The sequence below is a fragment of the Rhea pennata genome, chromosome 1 (assembly GCF_028389875.1).
Source record: "Rhea pennata isolate bPtePen1 chromosome 1, bPtePen1.pri, whole genome shotgun sequence".
Classification (NCBI taxonomy): Eukaryota; Metazoa; Chordata; class Aves; order Rheiformes; family Rheidae; genus Rhea; species Rhea pennata.
Window position 1 is genome coordinate 72,972,167 of NC_084663.1, and position 21,997 is coordinate 72,994,163.

At 38.5% G+C, this 21,997-nt stretch overlaps 1 protein-coding gene across 19 annotated transcripts in view; it reads left to right on the plus strand.

The window, feature by feature from the left end:
- The window catches only part of SOX5 (SRY-box transcription factor 5), a 650,623-nt gene that overhangs the window by 346,189 nt on the left and 282,437 nt on the right, over positions 1-21,997 (plus strand). For 11 of the 19 annotated variants that reach the window (XM_062591498.1, XM_062591518.1, XM_062591651.1 and 8 more), the window contains exon 1: positions 9,501-9,581. The exons of the other annotated variants lie outside the window; for them this stretch is intronic. In XM_062591498.1, coding sequence (XP_062447482.1) covers positions 9,544-9,581 — 38 coding nt within the window. In that variant the 5' untranslated portion in view covers positions 9,501-9,543. Of the gene's footprint in view, positions 1-9,500; positions 9,582-21,997 lie in introns of those variants that run through there. 19 annotated transcript variants of the gene reach the window in all.

The window sequence follows — 21,997 nt, forward strand, 5'->3', positions numbered from 1 at the left end:
CCTTTTATTTTTCTAAGCTGCCTTTTTTTTTTTTTTTTTTTTTTTTTTGCTACTTCAAGTTTCACCTGTGATGTTCTCACATGTGAGGTCTTTGCCCAGATTTTGAACCACATTACTCTCAAGAAAGGGCAGTGGCTATATGCAAATAACAGGAGAGCTGGTTGACAGGAATGATTGTATGGGGTCAAATGCTAAAAAGGTAAGAATTTGATGGTGATTCTTGTAAAGGTATCAAAAGAGTATCTTCTGATATCTGATGTGGTGGCATTCAGTGTTTCTGTATTTTGACATTTTTCTGCATATGCTTAAGACTGTTAACATGCAGAGGTTGTCTATTTTATTTTATTTTATTTATTGGGCAAGGGTCAGGCGCTTTGGAAATTATGGACTGCATTCTCAGTGAATCAAAATATTTAGGTTGCTTGTGAGGTTCAGTCCTTGGCATCATGTCACTAATTACTTCTACACCACTTTGAAATAATGACAAAAGGAAAATGCATCCACAAAGAAAAAGAAATTGCACTTTTTAAAACAAAACAAATCATCAGAAAAAGAAACTGTTATTTAAGGGGAAAAGTGGGTGACCAAACATGCAGTCTGGATTCAATACAATGTTATATGGCAAGAGAAGAGACACTCAGCTTTGGATCTTCTCCAGGTAGAGGAAAATTTATGACGTAACATTTCTTTGATAAACATTCCTGAGAAATGAGGTTGTGTTTTAATCTTAATGAATGTTTGCTTCAATCCAGTGAGGTTTTGTGTCGGCCATAGTTTTTTGTATCTTCTTTCTAATTCTTTTATATTGTGCATATACTTTAATCCCCACTGTTAAAGATCTGTCCTGCTTACAAGCTAATTGGCAATAGACGGTAGTCAACCCTGTACCTCGATTGCATTAGGGATTTTGCCACGTGACCCTGGATGTTCTGATTTTTTCCCCATATTTATGCTTCAGAATACTGTAGTAGAATTTTGTGTGTGCTAGTGGCACCACAAAGTGCAGTGGCATTTCTAGGGGTCTTCAGTATGCTACCTCAAGCAATGGTTCCAGCCTATAGCTGTGCCAGGTAATGAGACGAGAAGCAAGAGTTAAGCCTCCGCAGAACTAGTAACAACAACAAGCCTTTGGTCTGTTTTATCCTGTAGCCATGTATTTATTTCTCTATAATAATGACTGAATCCTCTATTTGGAGTCTGTCTGTTGTAAATAAGAATCCAGCTTTTTACTTTGGAGAAAACCCCAAATGACATTAATTTTGCTTTTACCCCAAAGTGGAAAATTACTGATAAAACTGCATCAGAGCACTGTTAAAATATAGGAATGGGCGTAGTATGCTTTTGTAACTTTATAAATGAATAACTCTACATACTCACTGGTTACTGTTTCAGTGTGGTAAAATAGAATAGGTGTAAAATAAAATTTATAACTGCTTCTCTTACAGAGATGCATATAATGTTATTAGAATCCTTGTTTAATTTACAATTTGGTCTTCAGTGGCATGTATAACAAGTTAAATATCAGTACAGTGCATTTAATAAACACTAAGTTGTATTAGCTTTATCATAGATTGTCTGTATAATATAGGGAATTTGCATGTGTGGTAGAGTGGAAAGTGAATATATTTACAAATTGATTGTGAATTTTTAAAATGGACACTTCAGTATCCATGTATTTTGAAACGTGTATTTTCTATATAGTATTTGAAGGAATTCTTATGATTATGCAGAGTAAAAAGGAAGAAAACAGATAAGTAATTTATAGAATGTAAGAATATTACCATTTCTGGTTTCTTCATCTATTTACAATTACGCTCTGAATTGTAAACTGGTTTGGATAGAGGGTATTTCTTACAAAAGATTTAATTCTTCACTGTTCTTCCAGTTCAAAGTGAGCAGAAAATGTTAATATTATCTGTTAGTATTTTGTAGTCTTACTCTTTTTTTTTTCTGGTCCAAGTGTATAAAATGAAGGGCAGTCATGAATTGAGATCTATGTGTTTGTATCATGCCTACCACAGAAGAGCTCAAGCTGAAGGTGGCTGCTAGACCTATGGAAAAAGTGTCATAAATTATCATAACAGCGCTAAATGACAACCACTTCTAGTGTAGAGAGGTGGACAGTAGATGTACAGCTGTGAACTTAGAAAATTTTGATCGCAAACACCAGAGTAAACCTCAGGATCACAAAAGGAAATCTGGAATGCCTTCACAAAATGTATAGGACTTAGTGCCAGGGATTATTCCAAAACACCTTTGTACTTTGAATTGCATGGTGCTTTTTTATATATCAGACAGTCGATCAGTGAAAGCAAATCTGTTTTAAATACAGTGTCCTTGGTGCACAGGTTAGTAAGCATAATGTAGTGGAAAGAGCAGTCAGGTTAGAGATATAGCGCCAAAATATGATGACTTTAACCCTATTCAGTGGTTAAAAAAAAGAGACAGCATAGTTATTGGGGAAGGGACAAGAATGCAGTGATAAGACCTGCAAGAATTCTGTGAGAGTCACTCAGACAAGCCCCTTGGGTTAAGCAGGAAGATCTCTATTAGTTTCAGAGCACTTTGAATCATGCTCAACAATATTATCTACAGTATATAAATAGATCAAAGTTGTATTAGTAGGATATTTATGTTCGGAAGCTTGTGTTTGGCAATAAAACTTAGGCTGCCTGTTCAAAAGACGCTTGGGGTCCACCAACGCCTCCTCCACACATACAAGGGAAAAAGGGAGTAACTTCCATCTGATGGGAGCTGGTTATATATAAGAGCTGAGTTAAGTTTCTTGTTCGGTATATTGTGGGCAGGTATTTACATTTTCCTAACAGTCATTAGAAATGACACTGAGAAGGAACATCCTTGTTGGCATGGTCATCCAAGAGGCTGAAGATTGGAAGGGCACTCACAGTAAACAGGCCTGTCACTCAGAAAGTAATTATACTAATCCGAATGGAGGTGGAATAAGGAGACTCTGGGTAAGGTGAGACTTTTGGTCTCCTAGCAGGACAGTACGTTTTCTGTCGGGGAAAAAGAAGTACTCAGAAAATAAAATAGAAAAAAATATTTAGAGCAACAGATTCCTATAGTTTTTTTTTTTTTTTTTTTTTTTTTTTTTTTTGTACAAAACCTTAATGAGAAACTGCAAATTTGAAATCTAGTTTGTTTTTTAAACTGTTTCAAGCACAGCTCCTATCCATGGACATGCCCATCTATTCTTTGTGATTTTGCACACTGTCCTGTTTTTATTTATTTTTTTCCCTCAAGTTGCTTCTATACAGACCACATCTACTCAGATAGACAGTAAAAGGACCTTGCTAGCTAACTGACAGTATAGAAAAATAGTGAAGCACACTGTATACAAAATAAGTAAACTGAAAAAAGAGCAGAAATTTGTCCCTGATTTCTCTCATTTGCATAATTAGAACTTTGGGGTCCCCCCCACAGGAGGATATATATAAAATTTAATTTAGTATGTGTTTTTTCTTTTAAAAATTATAGTTTAATTTCTATGTATATTAATTTTGAGGTTCCTTTGCCCTAGTGGATGTGGAGTGGACAGAATCAAAGTGTGCTGACTTGATTTTAAAAAATGATTAGAATCTTTATTGTAAGATTTAGTGACCTTGGAGAAGTTTGAATTCAAATTTTAGGTGAATGTTCTTTGCTTTAGGTGAAGGTACTCCTGTAGAGTGATGTCAATTCTCTTTTACAGGGAGGTCTGCAGATGATAGGCCAGTGCTGAAATTGCACGTAAATAGCTGTTAAATTAGGGCTTTCCATTTGCAAATTAGATCGTTTTATTTTTTCCTTGAAGAAATTCAGCAAATTGAAAAACTCTAAATAGCACAGGAATTTCAGTTCTCCAGACTGCCTTTTGCTTCTCAGATTTTGCTATACTATATTTGGCACTTGGTTTTGCCAACAGCAAACATGCCTGATGTGGCAATTACATTTTTTTTTTTTTTAAAAGCATAAATTAGGTATATTTCTAAGAGTTAACTTCTCCTCTTGACACATGTACTTAATTCCCATTAATGGAAATGGCAGTTAGGCATGCACACTGAAAGGAAAAATCTGTTCCTAAGCATATGATCCAAACTGCATTGTAGCTAAACATTTCCATACTCTGCAGTAAGCATTCATTATTTGCAAGATATTCTTCACAGTGAATGCATCAACCCCACCCCATTCTCCCTCCATTCTCTCTCAACCTGTTCCAAAACATCCTTTCTTAGAAATTTTACAGATTCTTTTTAATGCTGTAGTTGTTTTGGATACATGCCTTAAAAAGAAAGGGTCTTCAGAGTTTTGCATATTTTCTGTGAGAATTTTCCAGTAAAACATTCTGTGGAACATCTTACACTTCCTTGGACTTTGTAGGTCTCTATTATTAAACCTTACAGTGGAAACGGCAAAACCCAAAAAGCTCACTTTTTTTTTCCAGCACTTCAATCACTTACTGTATTGTAGCGTCTGCCAAAGGCACTAGGCTGAAGTGTTATCATTTGATGATTTTAAGAACTTTTTTTTTTGTTTAGTTTAAAATTTTCTTTCTGCCAATATGCCTGTATAAAAACCTGTGGGTTAGATATATCTAATATTTCAGAGTTACGGTATTTCTAACTTGAGGAGAGTGGTTAATTCATTTTTCTTTTCTTCTTTTCTTTTTTTTTTTTTTTTTTTTGGTTCACCTCTTGAACTGGAGAATCAAAATCAAAATAGCAACAAAAATTCAGCTAACTACAAAAAATTGTATAAGAGTTTATAATTTATTTCCCTCATCTAAATGAAGGTTGGAGATTTTTGTTTAATTCAACACAACTGTCTTGTTTTACATGGACCTTTTTGTGTTGGGCACCTTTAAGGGAAGTAAAGCAAGAGAAATGGAGATTCACTAAACTGCTGTGGAAAAAAAAGGCTTAATTTTCTCACCAGTTGAAGATATTTGAACTTATATATCCAGAATTCTGAATTTTAGAAGACAATTGGGCATAGATCTCTTGCATTGCAAGCCAATTTTGTAACTACTGACCTACTCAGTAAAAAGAGGCATCAGGACTTGCTATTACCAGTGAAAAGTTTCAAGACAAGGTAGAACTTCACGTGTTAAAAATTGGACAGTTGAGTGTTAAATAAACACTGACTTGAGAAATAGGAAAATATATCAAAATTGCTTATTTTTCTATTTTCTGATAAGATAGCAACCTTTGTTATATGTCCTCACCATTTCTAAAAAGCAAATCCTTGAAGTTAAGGCAATATGGTTTGTAGGAAGGTTTCAAAGATTCTCTAAAACCATTTGTTTGTCCTTCTTTTTTCTCCCTCTTTCAGTTGTAGTTTGACATATTTATGAGAACATAATTTTATAGCTAGAGATACAATGGTATCAGCAACAGCAGGGTTTTGGTTGGTTGGTTGGGATTCCCTCCCCTTCCGCTCCTTTTTGGACCCAACTTGGTTTCCTTCCATGGAGCTGGGAGAGGTAGCTCAGTAGTTACAGAAAACCTAAGATGAATGAAAGCAGGAAGAAGGACAGGTAGCTTAGCAGAAAGTGTAATGGCATAATGGTAAATGTTATAAACTAAGGTAGGGAGGAAAAAAAAATGGGTTCAGGTCAGAAGCATTCAGAGAAGTGGTCTCTGCTTCCTTTCTTCCATTTCCTCTCTCCTCAGCTCCCCGTCTTGCTCAGTTTTCTTTCAGATTTCTCCCCTGCACATTTCTTTGCTTCCCCCCCCCCTTTTGTTATGGCTCTTTGTATATTTTCTGGTCTAGCCAAAGTCCTGTTCCATACTTCCTGATATTGGTGGTGATTGTTCATGTTTATAATCATAGCAGCTGAGAGCCAGCCAAGAAGGAGCCCCATTGTGTCACTGCATGACACAAACTTGGAGGAGGACATCATAATTGCCCTGAAGATCTTACAGCTTTTGTAGGAAATGATATAGGAAGGGATAAATATATGTGAACAGAAGATGGAAGGACATGGTAGAAAGAGGGCAGCTGCAGGGCAGAAGTGAGATGAAAAGACTATGAGGTTAGAGAGCTGAATGATGCTAACATGCAGGCAAAATATGATAGACCTGTTCTGCCAAAACTGTTGATAATTCTTTGAATAAGAGGTCATCTTCATTATCCCCTAGATGAGGTTTCTGACTAGCTTGCTTTCTACCAAGGCCATGTGTGAAGAAGCAGAGGAAGTAAAGCAAGAAGTGGCAGAGAGGAACAGCATTGTGAAAGTACTGAGGGGCAATGGTGCATCAAAGGGAAGTGAAAGCTCAAGAAAAAGGGGCCTTGAAAATGTTGAAAAGTGAGAGTAAATCTCTGAAATGCATTTTAACCAAATAGTTAGATGTAAAAATCATGCCTTTGTAGGAAAAACAGCTGAAATATACTGTTGGACACAGGGGAAGAACATGTTTCAGCAGCATAAGGACTCTTGCCAACTGCGGGGCGCATGAGATCTTTGTTTCTCATCCTTTTACTGTGGTTGGCTAACTGTGTCGGCGTGGGCAAGCTGCTTAACCTGTCTGCATCTTAGTTTCCTTATTTGAGGCCAAATGCTCCTACTAAGTAGCCCCCTACTCCACACAGATTTGCTGATTTGAATAGAGCCCCTGTGGTGTGAGATACTTTTCAATACAAATAAAGTTTTGGAATAGGCCCTAATTATATTTATTACCTGCAGAGGAGTAATGTGAGACTCAACATGGTTTGAGACCCTCAGCTGAAAGAAAGTATTTAGAATTGTTCTTTTTAATCATCTGCTGCCTTTTCAATGTCTATTCCGTAACTATCCTAAAAGGACTAGCTACTAAACAACAAATAAAAAAAAATCATTGTATGTATTAACTAGGTTTGTCAGTCTGCTGTGAATGAACCTCTGTGGAAAATATGATATGCCGGGGGCTACTGAAGGAAATCAGTTTACCCTGCCCCACAGTGAGGAGCCATTAGATCCACCTCACGCCGGGAGCTGACAGATTCTGCGCGGCTCTGCTCCGAACACTGGGATAAGGCAGGCTGCAGAGACAGTCTTTGCGGATACTCTTTTATGAACGATAATGAAGGTGCCTTCGCAAATTTAGCTGCAGTGTTTTGTTTCAAGAATGGTGTAGTGCTCTTTTGGGACAATGTGTGTAACTTGCAAACGGCTTTGCTATTTGTGATTAAAGCGATCATCCCGGAGCTCTAGCTGATAATGCCTTTATGCCGCGCTGGACTGACGGGCCCCTGTGCGAGCCCGCCGTTTTACATGTGCGTTGAGAGTAAAGAGAAACAAATCAAAACAGCGTAGCTGTCGGATATTAATAAAAATAATAAGCTCTTTTCTGATTTTTTTAAACTAATGGGCATGAAAACGTTGAACGTTTTACAGCCACTCTGTGTCGGCATGTGTGCGTGCACTTGTACGTATTTTGAAAAGTAAACTTGCTTTCTCCGTGTGACTAGGAGGTGGGGGTAAGCAGGGAAGAGAGGGGAGCAGCGGACCTAATCAGACTGCGGTGGGGTGATGGGGTCAAAACCTCATGGTTTTTAAAGGCCCTTAATGTTATCCAGCTGCAAATTAAAAAAAAAAAAAAAAAGAGAGAGAGAGAAAGGAATTAGGGTTGGGGAATTGGAAAGAATGGAGTATAGATATGTGCTTGTGTGTGGGTGTGCGTGCATGTGTGTTAAAGAACAGGCAGACTTAGTTTTTCCTTTTTCCTTTTTTTCCCCCTTTCTTCTTCTGTCCCCCTCTCCCTCCCCGCCCCGATGCGAGTTCAGTGCCAGGCTGGACACTGGCCGTGCAGACTATTGAGCCATTGTCTGCTCCGTTTCCACAACGGCCCCCAGTTAAACCGCGCGGGCTTTGAAGGGAATTTCCTCGCGGGATTCTCCACAGCGGACCTAATCCGGTGACCTGCCCTGGCGACAATGGCAGGCTCCCCGCGGCCGCGGCCCCCCTCCCTCCCTGCCTGCCTGCCCGCCCGGCTCCGCCGCGGCGGCGGGGCGGGCTCTGCGCGGTCGCCTTTTGTGCAGCCGGAGCCCTCCCAGTAGGAGTGGAGAGCGGGTCTCCCTCTGCCTCCGCCGTGCGATGCGGGGCGGCGGCGGCGGCGGCGGGATTCACGTTGCGTTCGCCTAACGCCTGCGGGTGCGCGCGCCCCCCCCCCCCCCCCGCCCCCCGCGCTCGCGCCCGCGCCGTTAGACCAGATGCTGCCGTGCGCTGCCCGGCCGCGGCCCCGGCCGCGCGCGCCTCTGTCACTTCATGTCAAAGGTCCATTACCTGATTTACCTTCCATTACCTGATTTACCTTCCTCGCCTGCCGGGTCTCCTGTCTAGATAATTGGGGGAGCGGTACAGAGGCGCTGCGCCGGCAGCCCGCGCCGGGGTCCCTCAGACCTCTCCCGCGGTTTGTCCACCTTGTCCTTCTGGGCATAGGAAATTAAGAGAGATCCACAGCTGAGGGGTTCCTTTTGCTTGCTCAGAGAGGGGGGAAAAATAAAAAGTAGGTGGGGATTTTTAAAAAAATCCCTAGAAAGACAAACTGAAAGTTTATTTTTGTTATTGTTTGTGTGTGTGTGTGTGCGTGAGTGCGGTGTGTGTGCGCACGCTGTTTTGGCATGTGGATACCTTTTCCCTTCCACACAACAGGGCTGTTTGATGGAGTTTGGAGCTGGGGAAACTTTGGTTTTGTTGCCAGGACGGTTCGCAGCACTTTGTGGAAAGCAAGAGCTAACAGTGAGACCGACAGAGTGAGTGACAAGTTGTTTACAGGTTTCCTTGAAGGGGCCTCTGCTATATTTCAATCTGTCAAAGTTGCTTTTCTTCCCTCAGAACAATGCCTGATTGTTGTGTTTTTTTTTTCCCCCCTCAAAGAGAGAGAAAGAGAGAGAGAAAGAGAGAGAGAGAGACTGAAAGGGGGGGAGAGAAAGGAATGAAAATTCTTTGGAGTACAAATGCCTTTGGTAACATTTTTATGTGTCTAATCTTTTCTCCCCTATTTCAACTCTGAGAGAGTTGATAACTGTTTCAATTTAATCAGTCTGCTCTTGTTTTATCTTCTTTCTCCACTGATCTTCCTCAGCGCGCAGGGGATTTGCTCCTGGTTTGCTGGGTTTAGGTGGATTGTTGGTCTGGCTTTTCTTTCTTTCTTTCTTTCTTTCTTTCTTTCTTTCTTTTTTTTTTTTTTTCCTCCCTTCCCCCCCCCCTTTTCTTTTTTTTCGTTTTTAGGGCACTAAATGAGTTGACTTTTCACATTTTGTGGTGACTGGAGAGCAGAATTAAAAGGAAAGGACAGGCACCCTGAGGTTGTCTAGTGCCTTGCAGCCGCAGCACGCCGCTCCGCTGTGGGGGGAGCTTTATAAACAGTCTGCTGCGAAGTGTGCTACCCCTTTAAGAGACTGGTCAAGGAGTCCTAGCTCAGAGAGAGAGAGAGAGAGAGACAGGGAGAGAGAGAGAGAGAGAAAATCAATCGGTTTAGAAGGTTTGGACTCACTTGACAGGTTCAGTTGGAGGCGATCATAGGTGGCTGCTGTGACAAAGGGAAATTGTGCTTTTTCAGCATGCTAACTGACCCTGATTTACCTCAGGAGTTTGAAAGGTGAGTCGAGTTGGGAGTGTGTGTGGGGCGGGAGTGTGTGTGTGTGTGTGTGTGTGTGTGTGTGTGTGTGTGTGTGTGTGTGTGTTGGGGGGGGAGGGAAGGAAGGGTTGTGTTTGGGGGTTTATTTTTTGTGTTTTGTTGTGGTTTTTTTTCCCTGTTTCTTTGGAGGTTTTGTGTTTTTTGGTTTTTTGGCTTTTTTTTTTTTTTTTTTTTTTTTTTTTTGGTTTTGAGTACGCGTGTTTGCGCGCGCGCGTGTGAGCCGGTGTCCGCGGTACACACACACGCACACACACACACGCACACACACACACGCGGGCGCGCAACTCCGGCGCTCGGCGGGGAGATGCTTCTCCCCCCCCCCCCCCCTTCCCGGCCCCCCCCCTCCGCGGAGCGTTACCTTGGCTATTCAAATCGCGTGTCAGTTAGGCGGCCGCGCGCGGGTGGGGGTGGGGCGAGGGAGCCCTGCGTGCCTCCGCCGGCGCCCCGCCGCGCCGGTGATGCTCCCCCCGGTGTTTAGCTTTGTTCGGCTCCCGGGTGGAGGAGATCTTCGTGGACACTATCGTGTCCCCTCTCTCCCTTCTCCGCTCGCCTGCTTTCCTCCTCTTCTCCCCTCTGTTCGCCCCCCCCCAACCCCTTCCCTGGATCAGCCCACTGCGATACAGGAGGCGATGCTGGGTGCGGAGTGCCTTCATTGTCAGCATCTCCCTGCCCTCAAAGAGTGATTTCCAGGGTGACAGAAGATGTCTGGTGGCGGGGGAAGCGGTGGGTTTAACTTCCAATTCGATCCTTCTGCAAAACTTTGGAAGGCGCTCAGTAAAGCACATGACCTTTTGTTGATCTAGCACAAGTGATTATTTTTAGGCAAGTTAACATCCCAGCCCTCCATCAAGAGAACATCCTTTTGGCTTCGAAAAAGTGAAACTCTTGGTTCTAAGTTTGAGCTGTTGCCTTGCTCGCTGAGTGTCAAAAGTGGGATTTTGATTTATGACGTATATATGTTCATCTCCCTCTTTCTGAAGCCGGAGCCTTGCATGTTTGGAATTGAGTTTTTTCTGTCACTGGCAAGGGCTGGTGACCTCTGGGAGTTTAGTCCTGCTTTCATATGACCTAGCGTTTCTAAAATGTTTTGAAGCGTTTTCTCAGGCATTTGTAGACACATCCATTGATGATCCAGCATCCTTTCCCTCTGGCTTGATTTTTAAGCTCTATTAATAGTCCCTTGTTTAGCTGCAATAAACAATTCAAACTTTTCATTTTGAAGTGGTAAATAAAAGAATGCCAGGATGCATGTTACTTTTTTTTTTTTTTTTTTTTCATTTTCATGAAAGCTACCTCCTGTATAAACATTTGGTTGTATCTGACTATGCAATACAAGCTAGGTGCTAGACCAGCTGGTTAAAAATATGCTAAGTCAAGCTGTTCATCGTTCAAACCTACTGCATTTGATAGTAAAGGCATAGAAGAGAAGGCAAGATAAAAACATTTTAAGTGGGCTGAGAAACACGGTTGCAGAGAAAGGACAGGAAAGAATGCTTGAATTAAAAGATAGGAGAAAAATAAAATTGGGAAATTCGGAAAAGTGCTGTTTTAACGCTTTCGGTCCTCTCTCAGCAGCTAAACACTTACTTACTAGAAAGTGGAATTGGCATGGTTGAACTGTTCCAAGGTCTTATTAAATAATACAATTAATTTTCCAGACTTGCTTAGAATGCTTGGCATTTTTCTTTGCTTTTGTTATTGTTACAATAATAGGAAAAAAATTGTTTTTGTTCACATGTATTGTATTAAGTTAGTTCAACTACCTGAGGAAACTGTTACTGTTTCTGCTGTTGAATCTGATCTAACATCACAATAGTATAGTTGTCTTGTTCATAAAATTAATGAAGTAATTCATTTGCTTCACCAGGATTATAGGCAAAAATTTATAAGCAAGCTATTTAGATTATTCTTTGAACTTCATGATGAACAGAATACTTATAAAGTCTGTTAAACAGAGTGAAGCCCTTTCATTTTTCTGTTCATGGACTTCTTTTTTTTTTTCTGAAGTCTCTCTGCACTATGTATATATTTATGTAGATTTTATATGAAAATAAATCATATTGGACAAAACATGTTCCTTAGAAATAAAATGAGCTTCACTTCTCTTTTCTATCCCTTTTTCTTCTTTGTTTTTTTTCTGGGCATACATTGCATTTTCAGAGATCCCAGAGCTTTGCTCTTGTAAACATTCTAGTTAAATAATCGATAAACTGCTCTCCTTTTACTATGCAGATAATAGTAAGTAGTAGAAATGAAAAGCAATAAAAATGAACCTCGGGATATATGTGGGTTTTTTTCATTTTTAAAATTTTTCCTCTGCAGTTGAAATTGGTAATACAAACCAATATCTCTGTTAATCATTACCATTTGTTTACATTGTATGTGTTTGACTATAGTTACACACACATACACAGAGTAGATACTGTCTGTGTAATATATTTGTATTTATCAAAAGACAGACTTGAGGACATACTTTCTCTCACACAGACACACACACACAGACACATGCGGTTGCAAGGTTCGCATGTGTATATATGTGCAATGTATAGAAGGTTGGTTTTTAGACTCTCATAGCAGATTATTTTCTTAGATTCTCAATGAGTGCAGTGCTTAGAGCACATTTCTGCATTTGCTGGGGTCCTGCATGTCTTACCTGCAATTTTGTTATTAGTTTTGTTATTAGTAGCCATCTCCCATTATTCCCTTTTAAACTCAAGTAGCAAATTGTGAGGAGTTAAAGATTTATCAAGCAAATTTGTTTGCTGTTCAGATCTCAAGAGTATTTTTATTTATCTCAGAAGTTTATTCTTTTTTTTGATCATCTTTCCCATGATGTTTCAATGTATCCCGGTAAACTGCGAACAGTTCAGAAACTTTGAGTCACCCCAACTTTCTAAAGATGCAAGAGATCTGAATCAAGGGGGGCTTCTCGTGTTTGTCTGTGGTCATTATCATGGGCATTTGTGATACACACTTAGAATGAAAATGATCCTCAGTGTCAGACAAATAAACATTCATTCAGCATCAGTAGTAGATTGCATTAGGTTTTGTGAATTAGCATGAATAATTAATTACCATACCAAAAATGTGAGAGTTTTCATGCTTTCCCGGGAAGTTGCTTGCACTTTATTTCTGTTTGTGATGGTTCAGTTGTTTTATTGAGAAACGCATCAGAATGCATATGCTCAGGGAGATGGTGTTTGAAGAGAGGTTGTATGAAGAAACTGTAACCGGAGTCTATCCCGTTTGTTAAAAAGGAAAGGGAAAGGATAACTTAGGGATGTACTTTGGGATGTACCTGTGGCACTCTGAATTAGCTTTGAAGATCTCAAAAAGAACAGCTTTTTTTTTTTTTTTTTTTTTTTTTTTTTAAGTTAGGGAAGATAATGTTTAGATATATTTAAATATAACAAGAATGACCACAATAGAAAGCAAGTTTACTTCTTTGAGGAAAAGGTAGAGATAATGTGGCCAGGACCATCACAGAAAGCTGTAAAATTTACAAAATGATAAGATCTCAGAAATGCCCAACATAAAGTTTTAATGTCTTAATAAAATCTGGTAAATGAAAAATAGATAAAGTGACTGCTTAACAATGTCCCCAGTGTATGGAATGTTCTTAAACCCAAATTAATTACTGCATATTTACATTTCTCTGTAGACTGAGGGAGGCTAATCTAGGCATCAGGACAGAATGACATCTTTTTTTTTTTTTTCTTTCTCTCTCTCTCTCATGTGCCAATTCAAGGTAAAGAAGTATGCAGTGTTTGTGGAGGAAGGAAGGATAGGCTAGTGTTTCTATAGGAAAAAAAGAGCTAGAAAAGTAAAAAAGCGTAGGTAGGAACAGTGGGGATGGGGACAGTAGAACAAATTTAACATTTACAGTGATCGTTTCTGTGCACTAGAAAAATTCTGTGAGCTCCTGAATAGCTTGTAGAAAGGAAAGGCTCAAGGATGTAAAGCAAGGCTTTGCTTGGAGGAAAAAAAAATACATAGCTGCTTCACTGCTGCACTGCACGAGTCATTTCAGACTCCCACTGAATTTATTTTGGGGTTGTACCAACACTGTCAAATGGAGAAATCATTTTCCTAAAAGGAAACTTTGCGTATTCCTAAGTGCTTTTCTTAGCTAAAGTTACCCTAAAAGCTCTCTTCTTCTACTGCATTTGCTGAGAATTTTGGAGAAAGAGTAACACCTTTATATTAACCGGCTTGCTCAGAATGATGTCCCACTCTCCTAAAATCTCCTAAAGTCTACCCGTAGAAGTAAGAAGAATGATTATTCTTTCATTTAAAAGAAAATCATGAGATTGCTTTAATATTGGGCTGAACAACGTTTACATTCCACTGACATGTTTTCAGAAAATGACTTTATTGCTTACGTATTTAGGTCTAGGAGTTTGGGATCAGAGCAGTGAATACAGTTCCAGTTAAAAGTTTCAGATAGTGATTCTTTTCTGTGACAAAAATTGACATGTTTTTATTCGTCTGAGATGAGGCTGAAGGAATTAATGCATTTGCAGACTACTCATTAATGTCCTGTGTGTGCTAATTTCATTTGTTGTGCTTATGCTTCGTGAGGAAGAAGTTGACTGTTACAGATTATAGATTTTAATGAACGTCTCAATAATTTACTGGTTGCTGAAATTGTGAACTAGACTTGGAACGTGAAAGCACAAATGAGAGAGCTGATGAGTGACGCATCAGACTGCACAGTTCGACTGTTGTATTCATTGCATTTGAATCAAATCAGGAGTTTGGCATTACTAGATTCTGGGTGGCTGGCTCATCATATGCATTCAAGGAGTTAATTAAAACACACACAAACACATACACACACTCTCCAACCAAGCATCTTGTGATGTTTATGTGCATAGTGTGTTTGATTGGTACCTTTAGATAGGAGAGAGATTGTTTTTGCTTCTCTTGTTGTCCAGGGATCTTAAATAGATAACTAGTTTACAAAATATTTACTACTTCTCAGAGAGCTTTTAACGAGCATTTACGGCTTTATCATGTAAGAGGCATATAGTATCTGGTTGAGTGACTTAGACGTGAAGCTCCCTGATAGGATAGGCTTACATGTCTGTATAATGTGATACATCTGCATCTGTATAATATGTACTTTTACAGTATTTATACGGGAGAAGGAATATCTTTAGAGGTAGATCTATAGCTTCATTGCATGCTTTTCATGCTGTGCTTATTTAAGGAAAAAAAAAACTGTTAGTGTTGAATAGTATATCTACAAGTTTGTGTGTCAGATATCTTTGCCTCCACAACTCTTTCCGAGGGGAGATTGATATCTTCTTGGCTTTCTCTTTTTTATTAATTTCTTACTCAGGCCTAATTTAAATACAATTAACTGATAAATGATGGGATAAAAAATATGTTGTACCTATGCACACTGGAAATATTCAATGCCTGTGAAAACCTGCCACTGTAGTCGGGAGAAAAGAAATGCTCACAGCAATTAATCAATAGCTGTAGTTCTCTGCTGATGGTAAGGAATTTGTTTAACAAGTAGCATCCTTAGAAGCAAAGAATTTTTGTCTTTTAAAACATTCATGAACTTCTATCTAACACAGAAAATGTATGCTGTCTCCTGTACTTGTTAAGAAGGTAAAACTACGTTGTATTTGAGTATGCTAAAAATTACGTTGCAAATTAAACAAATTCTAGTCAGATTATTACATTAACTGAAGTAGCAAAATTTATTTCTCCTAGAACTCTTGAAATGAATTTTATTTTTCAGTTTAACTTTCTGGGCAATGGACTACAGTAAGGAATCGTATGTGCTATAGTTGACATGGATTTACAGTATTTATGCATTTTATATCTTGTCCTTGAGACACCTGGCACAATAAGAGCCTATGAAGTTTTCTTATGTTCTTTTATTAAAATTATCATTTTAATCTGCATTCTTCCATACATCCTCTCTTTCCTATATTCTGCAAAGCTGTGTGACTTAGTAAAAGTTTTTCACATTTCGCCTTTCCGCTGGTGCTGGTGCTCTGCCTGCTTGCAGCCAGCCGCTAGGGGGGCACTTGAGAGCAATATGCACTGCATCCTCCACTCGAGAGACTGAGCGTGTCACCTCCGCGCTGATCCCAGCCTTTGCCAGCCTGAGAAGCCAGAGTCTCTAAAAGTTGTTCCTGAGCCCACATGTCCTTGTGACAGTGTGAAGTTCTGCGCACACTAGTTGTTGAGAGAAAGAGAGCAAATTTAGACAAGATTTTGAAGAATTTGGTGAGCGGTGCTTGCAGGGGCCATGGTATTTTAAAAGAATGTAAGGAGTGAATGGAATTGTGAAGTGTACAGTGGTAATTCAGAGAAATTGTATGTGTTTTTTAGTGTTGGAGCAAGATTAAAAAAAAAGAAAAAAAAAGGAAAAAAGAAAAGGAAGACCCAGATTGAATTCTAGCTGCTAGAAGTATTAGCTATTCATGTGTAGTTCAGGAGTGTTAGAGGTGTTGCCCATGATATTGTTTGGGGTTTTTTTGTTTGCTTTTAAAGAAACTTGTGAACATTTTCCTCTCCCCTATTTTTGGTCTATTATGGGACTTCTCTTCAACTTGTCCTTTTGTCACCTTATTTAAGAAAGAGAAAATATTTCAACTTAATGATACAGTTTTTGAATTGTAGAATGCTCTGAGTTTAAGTGAAAATGCGAAAAAGCTTGGGGCTCATTTTTAGTTTGAAATTGGCATTGACCTTGTTTTCCTTAAAAGTACTGTGGAATTAATTAAGTAATATTTTTAAGTCTTTTGTACGTAAATGTAAAGGCTATATTTTAATTGTTTTTTATTTTAAAAATTAATGTTTGGGATTCTAGATTTCCTTTTTGTACTTCTTGTACTTTTTTTTTTTTTTTTTTTTTTTTTTGAAAAAGCAAGTATTGAAATATGTATCGGCAACTGCTCTTTGAGAATTATGGTAGTTTTTGGTTTACAATGTACTACTACTTTTGAGTTCTCTCAAGTTCATATAGACAGTCTTAGTTGCTTATTTATTTAGGATGTGGCTGTCTATGTACTATTTGATCTAAATATATCATAAAATGTTACCTTGGTGCTAATTTTTCTGTGTGGTTGTATTTTAGTCCTATTACTAAGTACTTGTTTCTTTCGTATTAATCTTAGCATAATTCTAATACTTCTGGGGCAAAAATGTAAACAAATTGAATAGAAATGTAGTTTTCTTATCTGAATAATCAGAGATCTTTTTAGTGGTGAGGAATTGTGTGTGTGAATATGTGTTGTTATTGCATAGTTAAGACCATTGTGTATATGTAATGTACTTCATGAGGCTTTGTTGCTCCAGAGGAAAAAAAAATAGGAATGTAGTTTATGTAAAGAGAAGACCATAGAGTTTATTGTGATTTCTTTGATGCTAAGCTTGTAATTTTCCTGATTTTTAAGAATATAGGAGTGAAAAAATATCCCATATTTCAATCATTCATCTCACTGGTTAGACATGGGCAAAGATAATCTGTCTGAGAGTGAACTGGAGTTGCATGTCATTGCCAACACAATAGATAGTGTAAGACTACGAGTAAGGAAAATCTTGTTAGTTCTAAACAAATCTGAATGTTGTTATTACTTTTTTACCACAGTTGCTTGAAAAGATTTCAGCAAACTTCTCTGGCCAATTAAAACAGACTAAAAAAATATCAGTGTGTGTGAACACATGCATACAGATGCATTCATGTTAATTTTGTACACTTCGATATATCCTGTTACTGGATTGCATTAAGTTGCGTTATCTTCGGTTTGCTGAGAATCCTAAAGAGGCTGTGTTTTGATAGTGTGATGAGACTAAAATTTGTTAGAGTCTGAAAGACTAAAATGCAACTGTGCATACAATTTGCATAATGTAGTCAATTTTGGGGTATTCATTGTCTCAAAAGAGAGACTTTAATGAAGGGCATGAAGCGTACAGTGTCCTTTCACCCTTTGAAGTGGCCAGCCTGTGTGAGGGTTGCAGCGCTTCGGCAGAGCTTTGTGCTGGGAGGGAAGATTGGCTTGCTGTAGTGCTGCCCATGCTGTATTTGACTGTAAAGATATCTTCTGTTTTCAGAGAAATTCCCTTAGCAGTCTCATTACATTTACTTTGTAAAGCAAGATTGAAAACATTTTCTCCAAAGCTTCAGTCGAGTTTCTATTCATAGGGTATTCTCCCTAAATTTTGGTGCCGTGGCCTCGGAAGGGCAGAGGCTTTTTTGGATAGAAATGAGATGTGTGGGAAGGTGATGGTTGGTAAGGGTGGAGGAGAAGGATGTTCTTACCCACTTGGCATGTCTCTTAGCAAACTGGGTCATTTTGTTGTGTTGTATTTAGATGACTTGTTCCTATGCTGGTGTGAAATGTGAATCACCAAACATGATGATTATTTTTAAAAAAAACCCAACAGGCTAAATGAAATAAAACTGAAATAGAACTGAAAGGCTAAATGAGATGGAATGAAAACAGAACATGTTACATTTTTCTGGTATAGTTTCTTTCTGCAGTTGTTGAATAAAGCTGAATAGATTCCTTTTCCACTTCTGTTAAAAATATCCAGGCTTCTGAGTGTGAAATTCAGAGGGACATAGAAAATGCAGCTCTCTTTTCAGGTTCAGCCTTTGGTTTTTCTTTTGCTCTTGGATTTTGGAGATTTAAATAGCTATTTCTGGGCAATCTATTGTGAAGAAGACTGTTGACCCTCATCTTTGTTGAACCTGTATGAACATCAAGTTGATTCTGATTTTGCAGCTGAGATTAGAATTTGGCAGAATTTCCAGTGGAAAACTCTCCTCCTTTGCCTTTTGTAAGTTCTGCTTGATTTTGCTGTTCATACCTAAACTCTGTAACTAATTATGTGACAGTAAACAATATTGGGCTATGGTGTTTGTGTGAAGTGCCATGCAAAGGATGGGAAAAATACTGTACTACTCTCAACCATGTCATATGTCTCTTTTATAGATAATCTGCATGGGTATTAGTGTCATTGATTGAGTGTGTTTTTGTAGACTGCAGGCATCCTGAATCAGGACCCTATTATGCTTGTCACTGTACAAACACAAAAAGAAGGTTTCTTTCCTTTCCACAGAGCAGGCTTTGTGCTTAGAGCTTAGACTAATATCAATGTGTCCACTAATATCAATGTGTCCTTGTATGGGAAAAATTCAGAATCGCAGAATAGGTAAGAGATTGCTGCCATGGTTCATGAGTGAGATTTCAATCCTGAAATCGTGTTTTGAAATTTATAAATAGAAAAAGAAAGAAATGTGCTTGCACATTCTATTTATACATACTTTCCACATGTATATGTGTAGAAATTGATTTATTGTTAGCAGTACTGATAAATTAATAATAGATTCATACTTCATGTAATGCATTTTGATTAGGAATTCAGAGCATTCAGAAAGCATTCACATACAAATCGTGAAGATTTCTGTGCTCTCTGGATTGAGAAGCAAGATTAGAAAACTGAGTGACAGTGTCACAAAATCATTTGCAAGGATGGGTGTAGAAAGTGGTGATACTGGTTGCTAGTCCTGTGTTTTAACCTCAACACCATCTTTTTCCTTCTTGTGATCCTAAGAACTGCAAATTACAGACTTCTAGCTGCACAATTATAATTTCTAAAGGTCTCACTCTAGCAGGATGAAATGTAATATTTAAAGTACTTAAATATGTAAAATAGGGACTTTGGAGTATAATTAATAGCATTATGTCCAGAAATATTTACGGCCTTGGCCACACTGGTTAGGGCTGGGAGGGAAGAATACCATCTTTAGCTCCTCCAATTATTTGAGTATGCTTTTAAACTAATTCTCTACCTGAATGCAAGTTCTGAGAACTGGAGTTAGGCAGCGGCACATGCAGTGTTTAAGCAGTAGATTAAAAGACAATATGTGTAACTAATGCCCAGGTAAAGGATTTGTCCTGCAGAACAGTTGTCATCTTCAGCCATATGAACAAGAGCTGTCATATATTTATAACTTAAGGACTAGGCCCTATGGGAGTCCAGGAAAAATTCTTTGAATGGAGAGTATTAATGTGAGGAATAGACCCTACTAAAAGCAGCGATATAGGAGCCCGTATGAGCAAACCATGCAGCTTAAAAGCAAAAAGCATATTATAGAACACAAAATGCAGTGTTACTTACCCATTCAAGATCCACGTATTTGACATGTGTTTTTTAAATGCATTTCAAAAGTCCAAAATGAAGGAAATGATACAAACTTATTAGAAGGGAGGAATTATTTTGTTACTTACGTTAAAAGTTCTGTTTCAGTATTTTTTTCATTTCCAGCTATATCCTCCGTAGATAGAACTGCATCAATGAGGTTTGCAGGTAGATTTAGATCTAGTCTATATGTTGCATCTCTTATTACATATTGTTGAGAAAATGAGTATAAACTAGAGAGTCCTATGTGGATTTGATATATGTAGCCTATGAATATTATGCCTGGGATGTTAAGTTATTTTCCTTTATACACTTTTTAAGAAGGGGGCTACTTTCAAAATAATTGATTATAATTCGACATATTGCATAGTATTTTAGTGGTAGTTGTTCAGCAGTGTGTTCACAAAGACCTTATTTTGTGACGGGGCTAGTCAAGGCATCATATAAAAAAAGAATCCATTCATTCTGCGTGTTCAGACTCACTGGCACTCAAGTTCAGAGTCAGGTCCTAAAAAAGTAGGCCTAATTAATTAAGGTTCTGCTCACCTCTTTGAAAAAGGCTGATGATTTTCACCTCAGTAAAGCAGGATAGCATGATAGAGTGACTAGTTAGAAGATCACTGAGCAGAATCCTGACTTCCTTTAATCTGCAGCAAACCACCATGGGTTAAAACACAGCCAGGATTCCTGAAGTGCTGGGAGAGGTTTCTGCAGATTCTGACATCTGTAGATCTTGGAAGTTTTGTATCAGTGTGCTTTAAAGATGGGCTAACTAACTAGGCTTCTGAAACAGCTTTGTATCTCTGGCAGATCATAATGATTTAAAAAGCAGTGATGAAAACTTACGTGAACAGGGCTAAAGTCTGGACCTTAAAGGACTGGGCATTGTACAAGGAATTAATCTTTGTTTTGAAACATTGTGTTTTCTAAAGTAGCAGTTCCCAGTTGTGGCCACCAAGGTCCTAAGTGAGACCACTGCACAAAAATGCATTCTTCCAAGTATATATTTGTTTGATAACCTCGGTTGTCAAAACTGTGACCTCTGTTAATTTGTCACCAGGCAAATTGCTATTAGCAATTCCTAGATTCCATGAGACCCCTGGGCAGAGAGCAGAACCTCATGCTGGTAAGCATTTTTGATCTTGCTGTTTGTAATAATAAACAATCTATTTACAAATGAGTTAACTGAGGTACCTGTAACAGAGGTGACTTGCTGGAGTTCTCTAATGTAGCAGTAGCAGAGTCATCGGTAGATTGCTGAAGGGCACACTGCTCTAGTTCATACAGAACAGCACAATATTATACTTATCTTGCTTATATTTTTATACTCTGTCAAATAAATTTAATAAAACATATTATATAATAGTTTATAAAATAAGAAAGACAAAGCCCTGTTATTGAAATAATTTTTAAGATTTCCTTCTTGATATTTATTAGAAACATGAACACAAGATAAATTAAGTTGCTATTGATGTAGTTTGGTAGAGTCTGATATGGACGCCTATATTTTTAAAAGCAGCTGTAAAAATTCAGAGCAGAATAAAAGTTAGAATGTTATCTTTTAAAAAAATATAAATAAAATAGGTTTTTGCATACATACGCAGTCTTTTGAAAAGCCATCTAAAGCACTGATACCAGTTTAAGAAGATAATCTTTTGCCTTAATTGTACATCTGGGAGATATTAGCTGAACATTTTGTGGAGAACTGCGAATACCTTAGTTGCCAGTTGTCTCAAATGCTGCTAATGATTGCTTCAGAGCCAGTGTTTTGATGGCTAGAACCTAGGCCTGAATATGAATACAAAGAACTCAATCTAAAAAAACGCGCACAAACACTTTTTCTACAAAACAGATTTCAACCATCTGCTTGGCACTTAGCTTTGCAACTATAGGCTCTAATATGAAAGGGAGTACTGTCCAGGTTACGAATGGTATCACTTTTGCTGGTACCTTTGAAAAATCATAGTGCTTTTAGAAAGCTTGTGTGTCCAATGGTTTTCTTCAGCCGAATAAAGAAAACAACTGCCTTAGCCAAAATTTTGTTCCTTCCATCGTTCCTCTGACGGCGGTGTCTCCTTATCCATGCAAAAGGGATTTTGTAGTGAAGAAAAGTTTCCGTTCTGTACCTCAGCATTTCCAAATGTATTAGAGGAGTTTAGATGAGTGGCCCTTAGAACTGACACCCCAGATGGTTTATGACACAA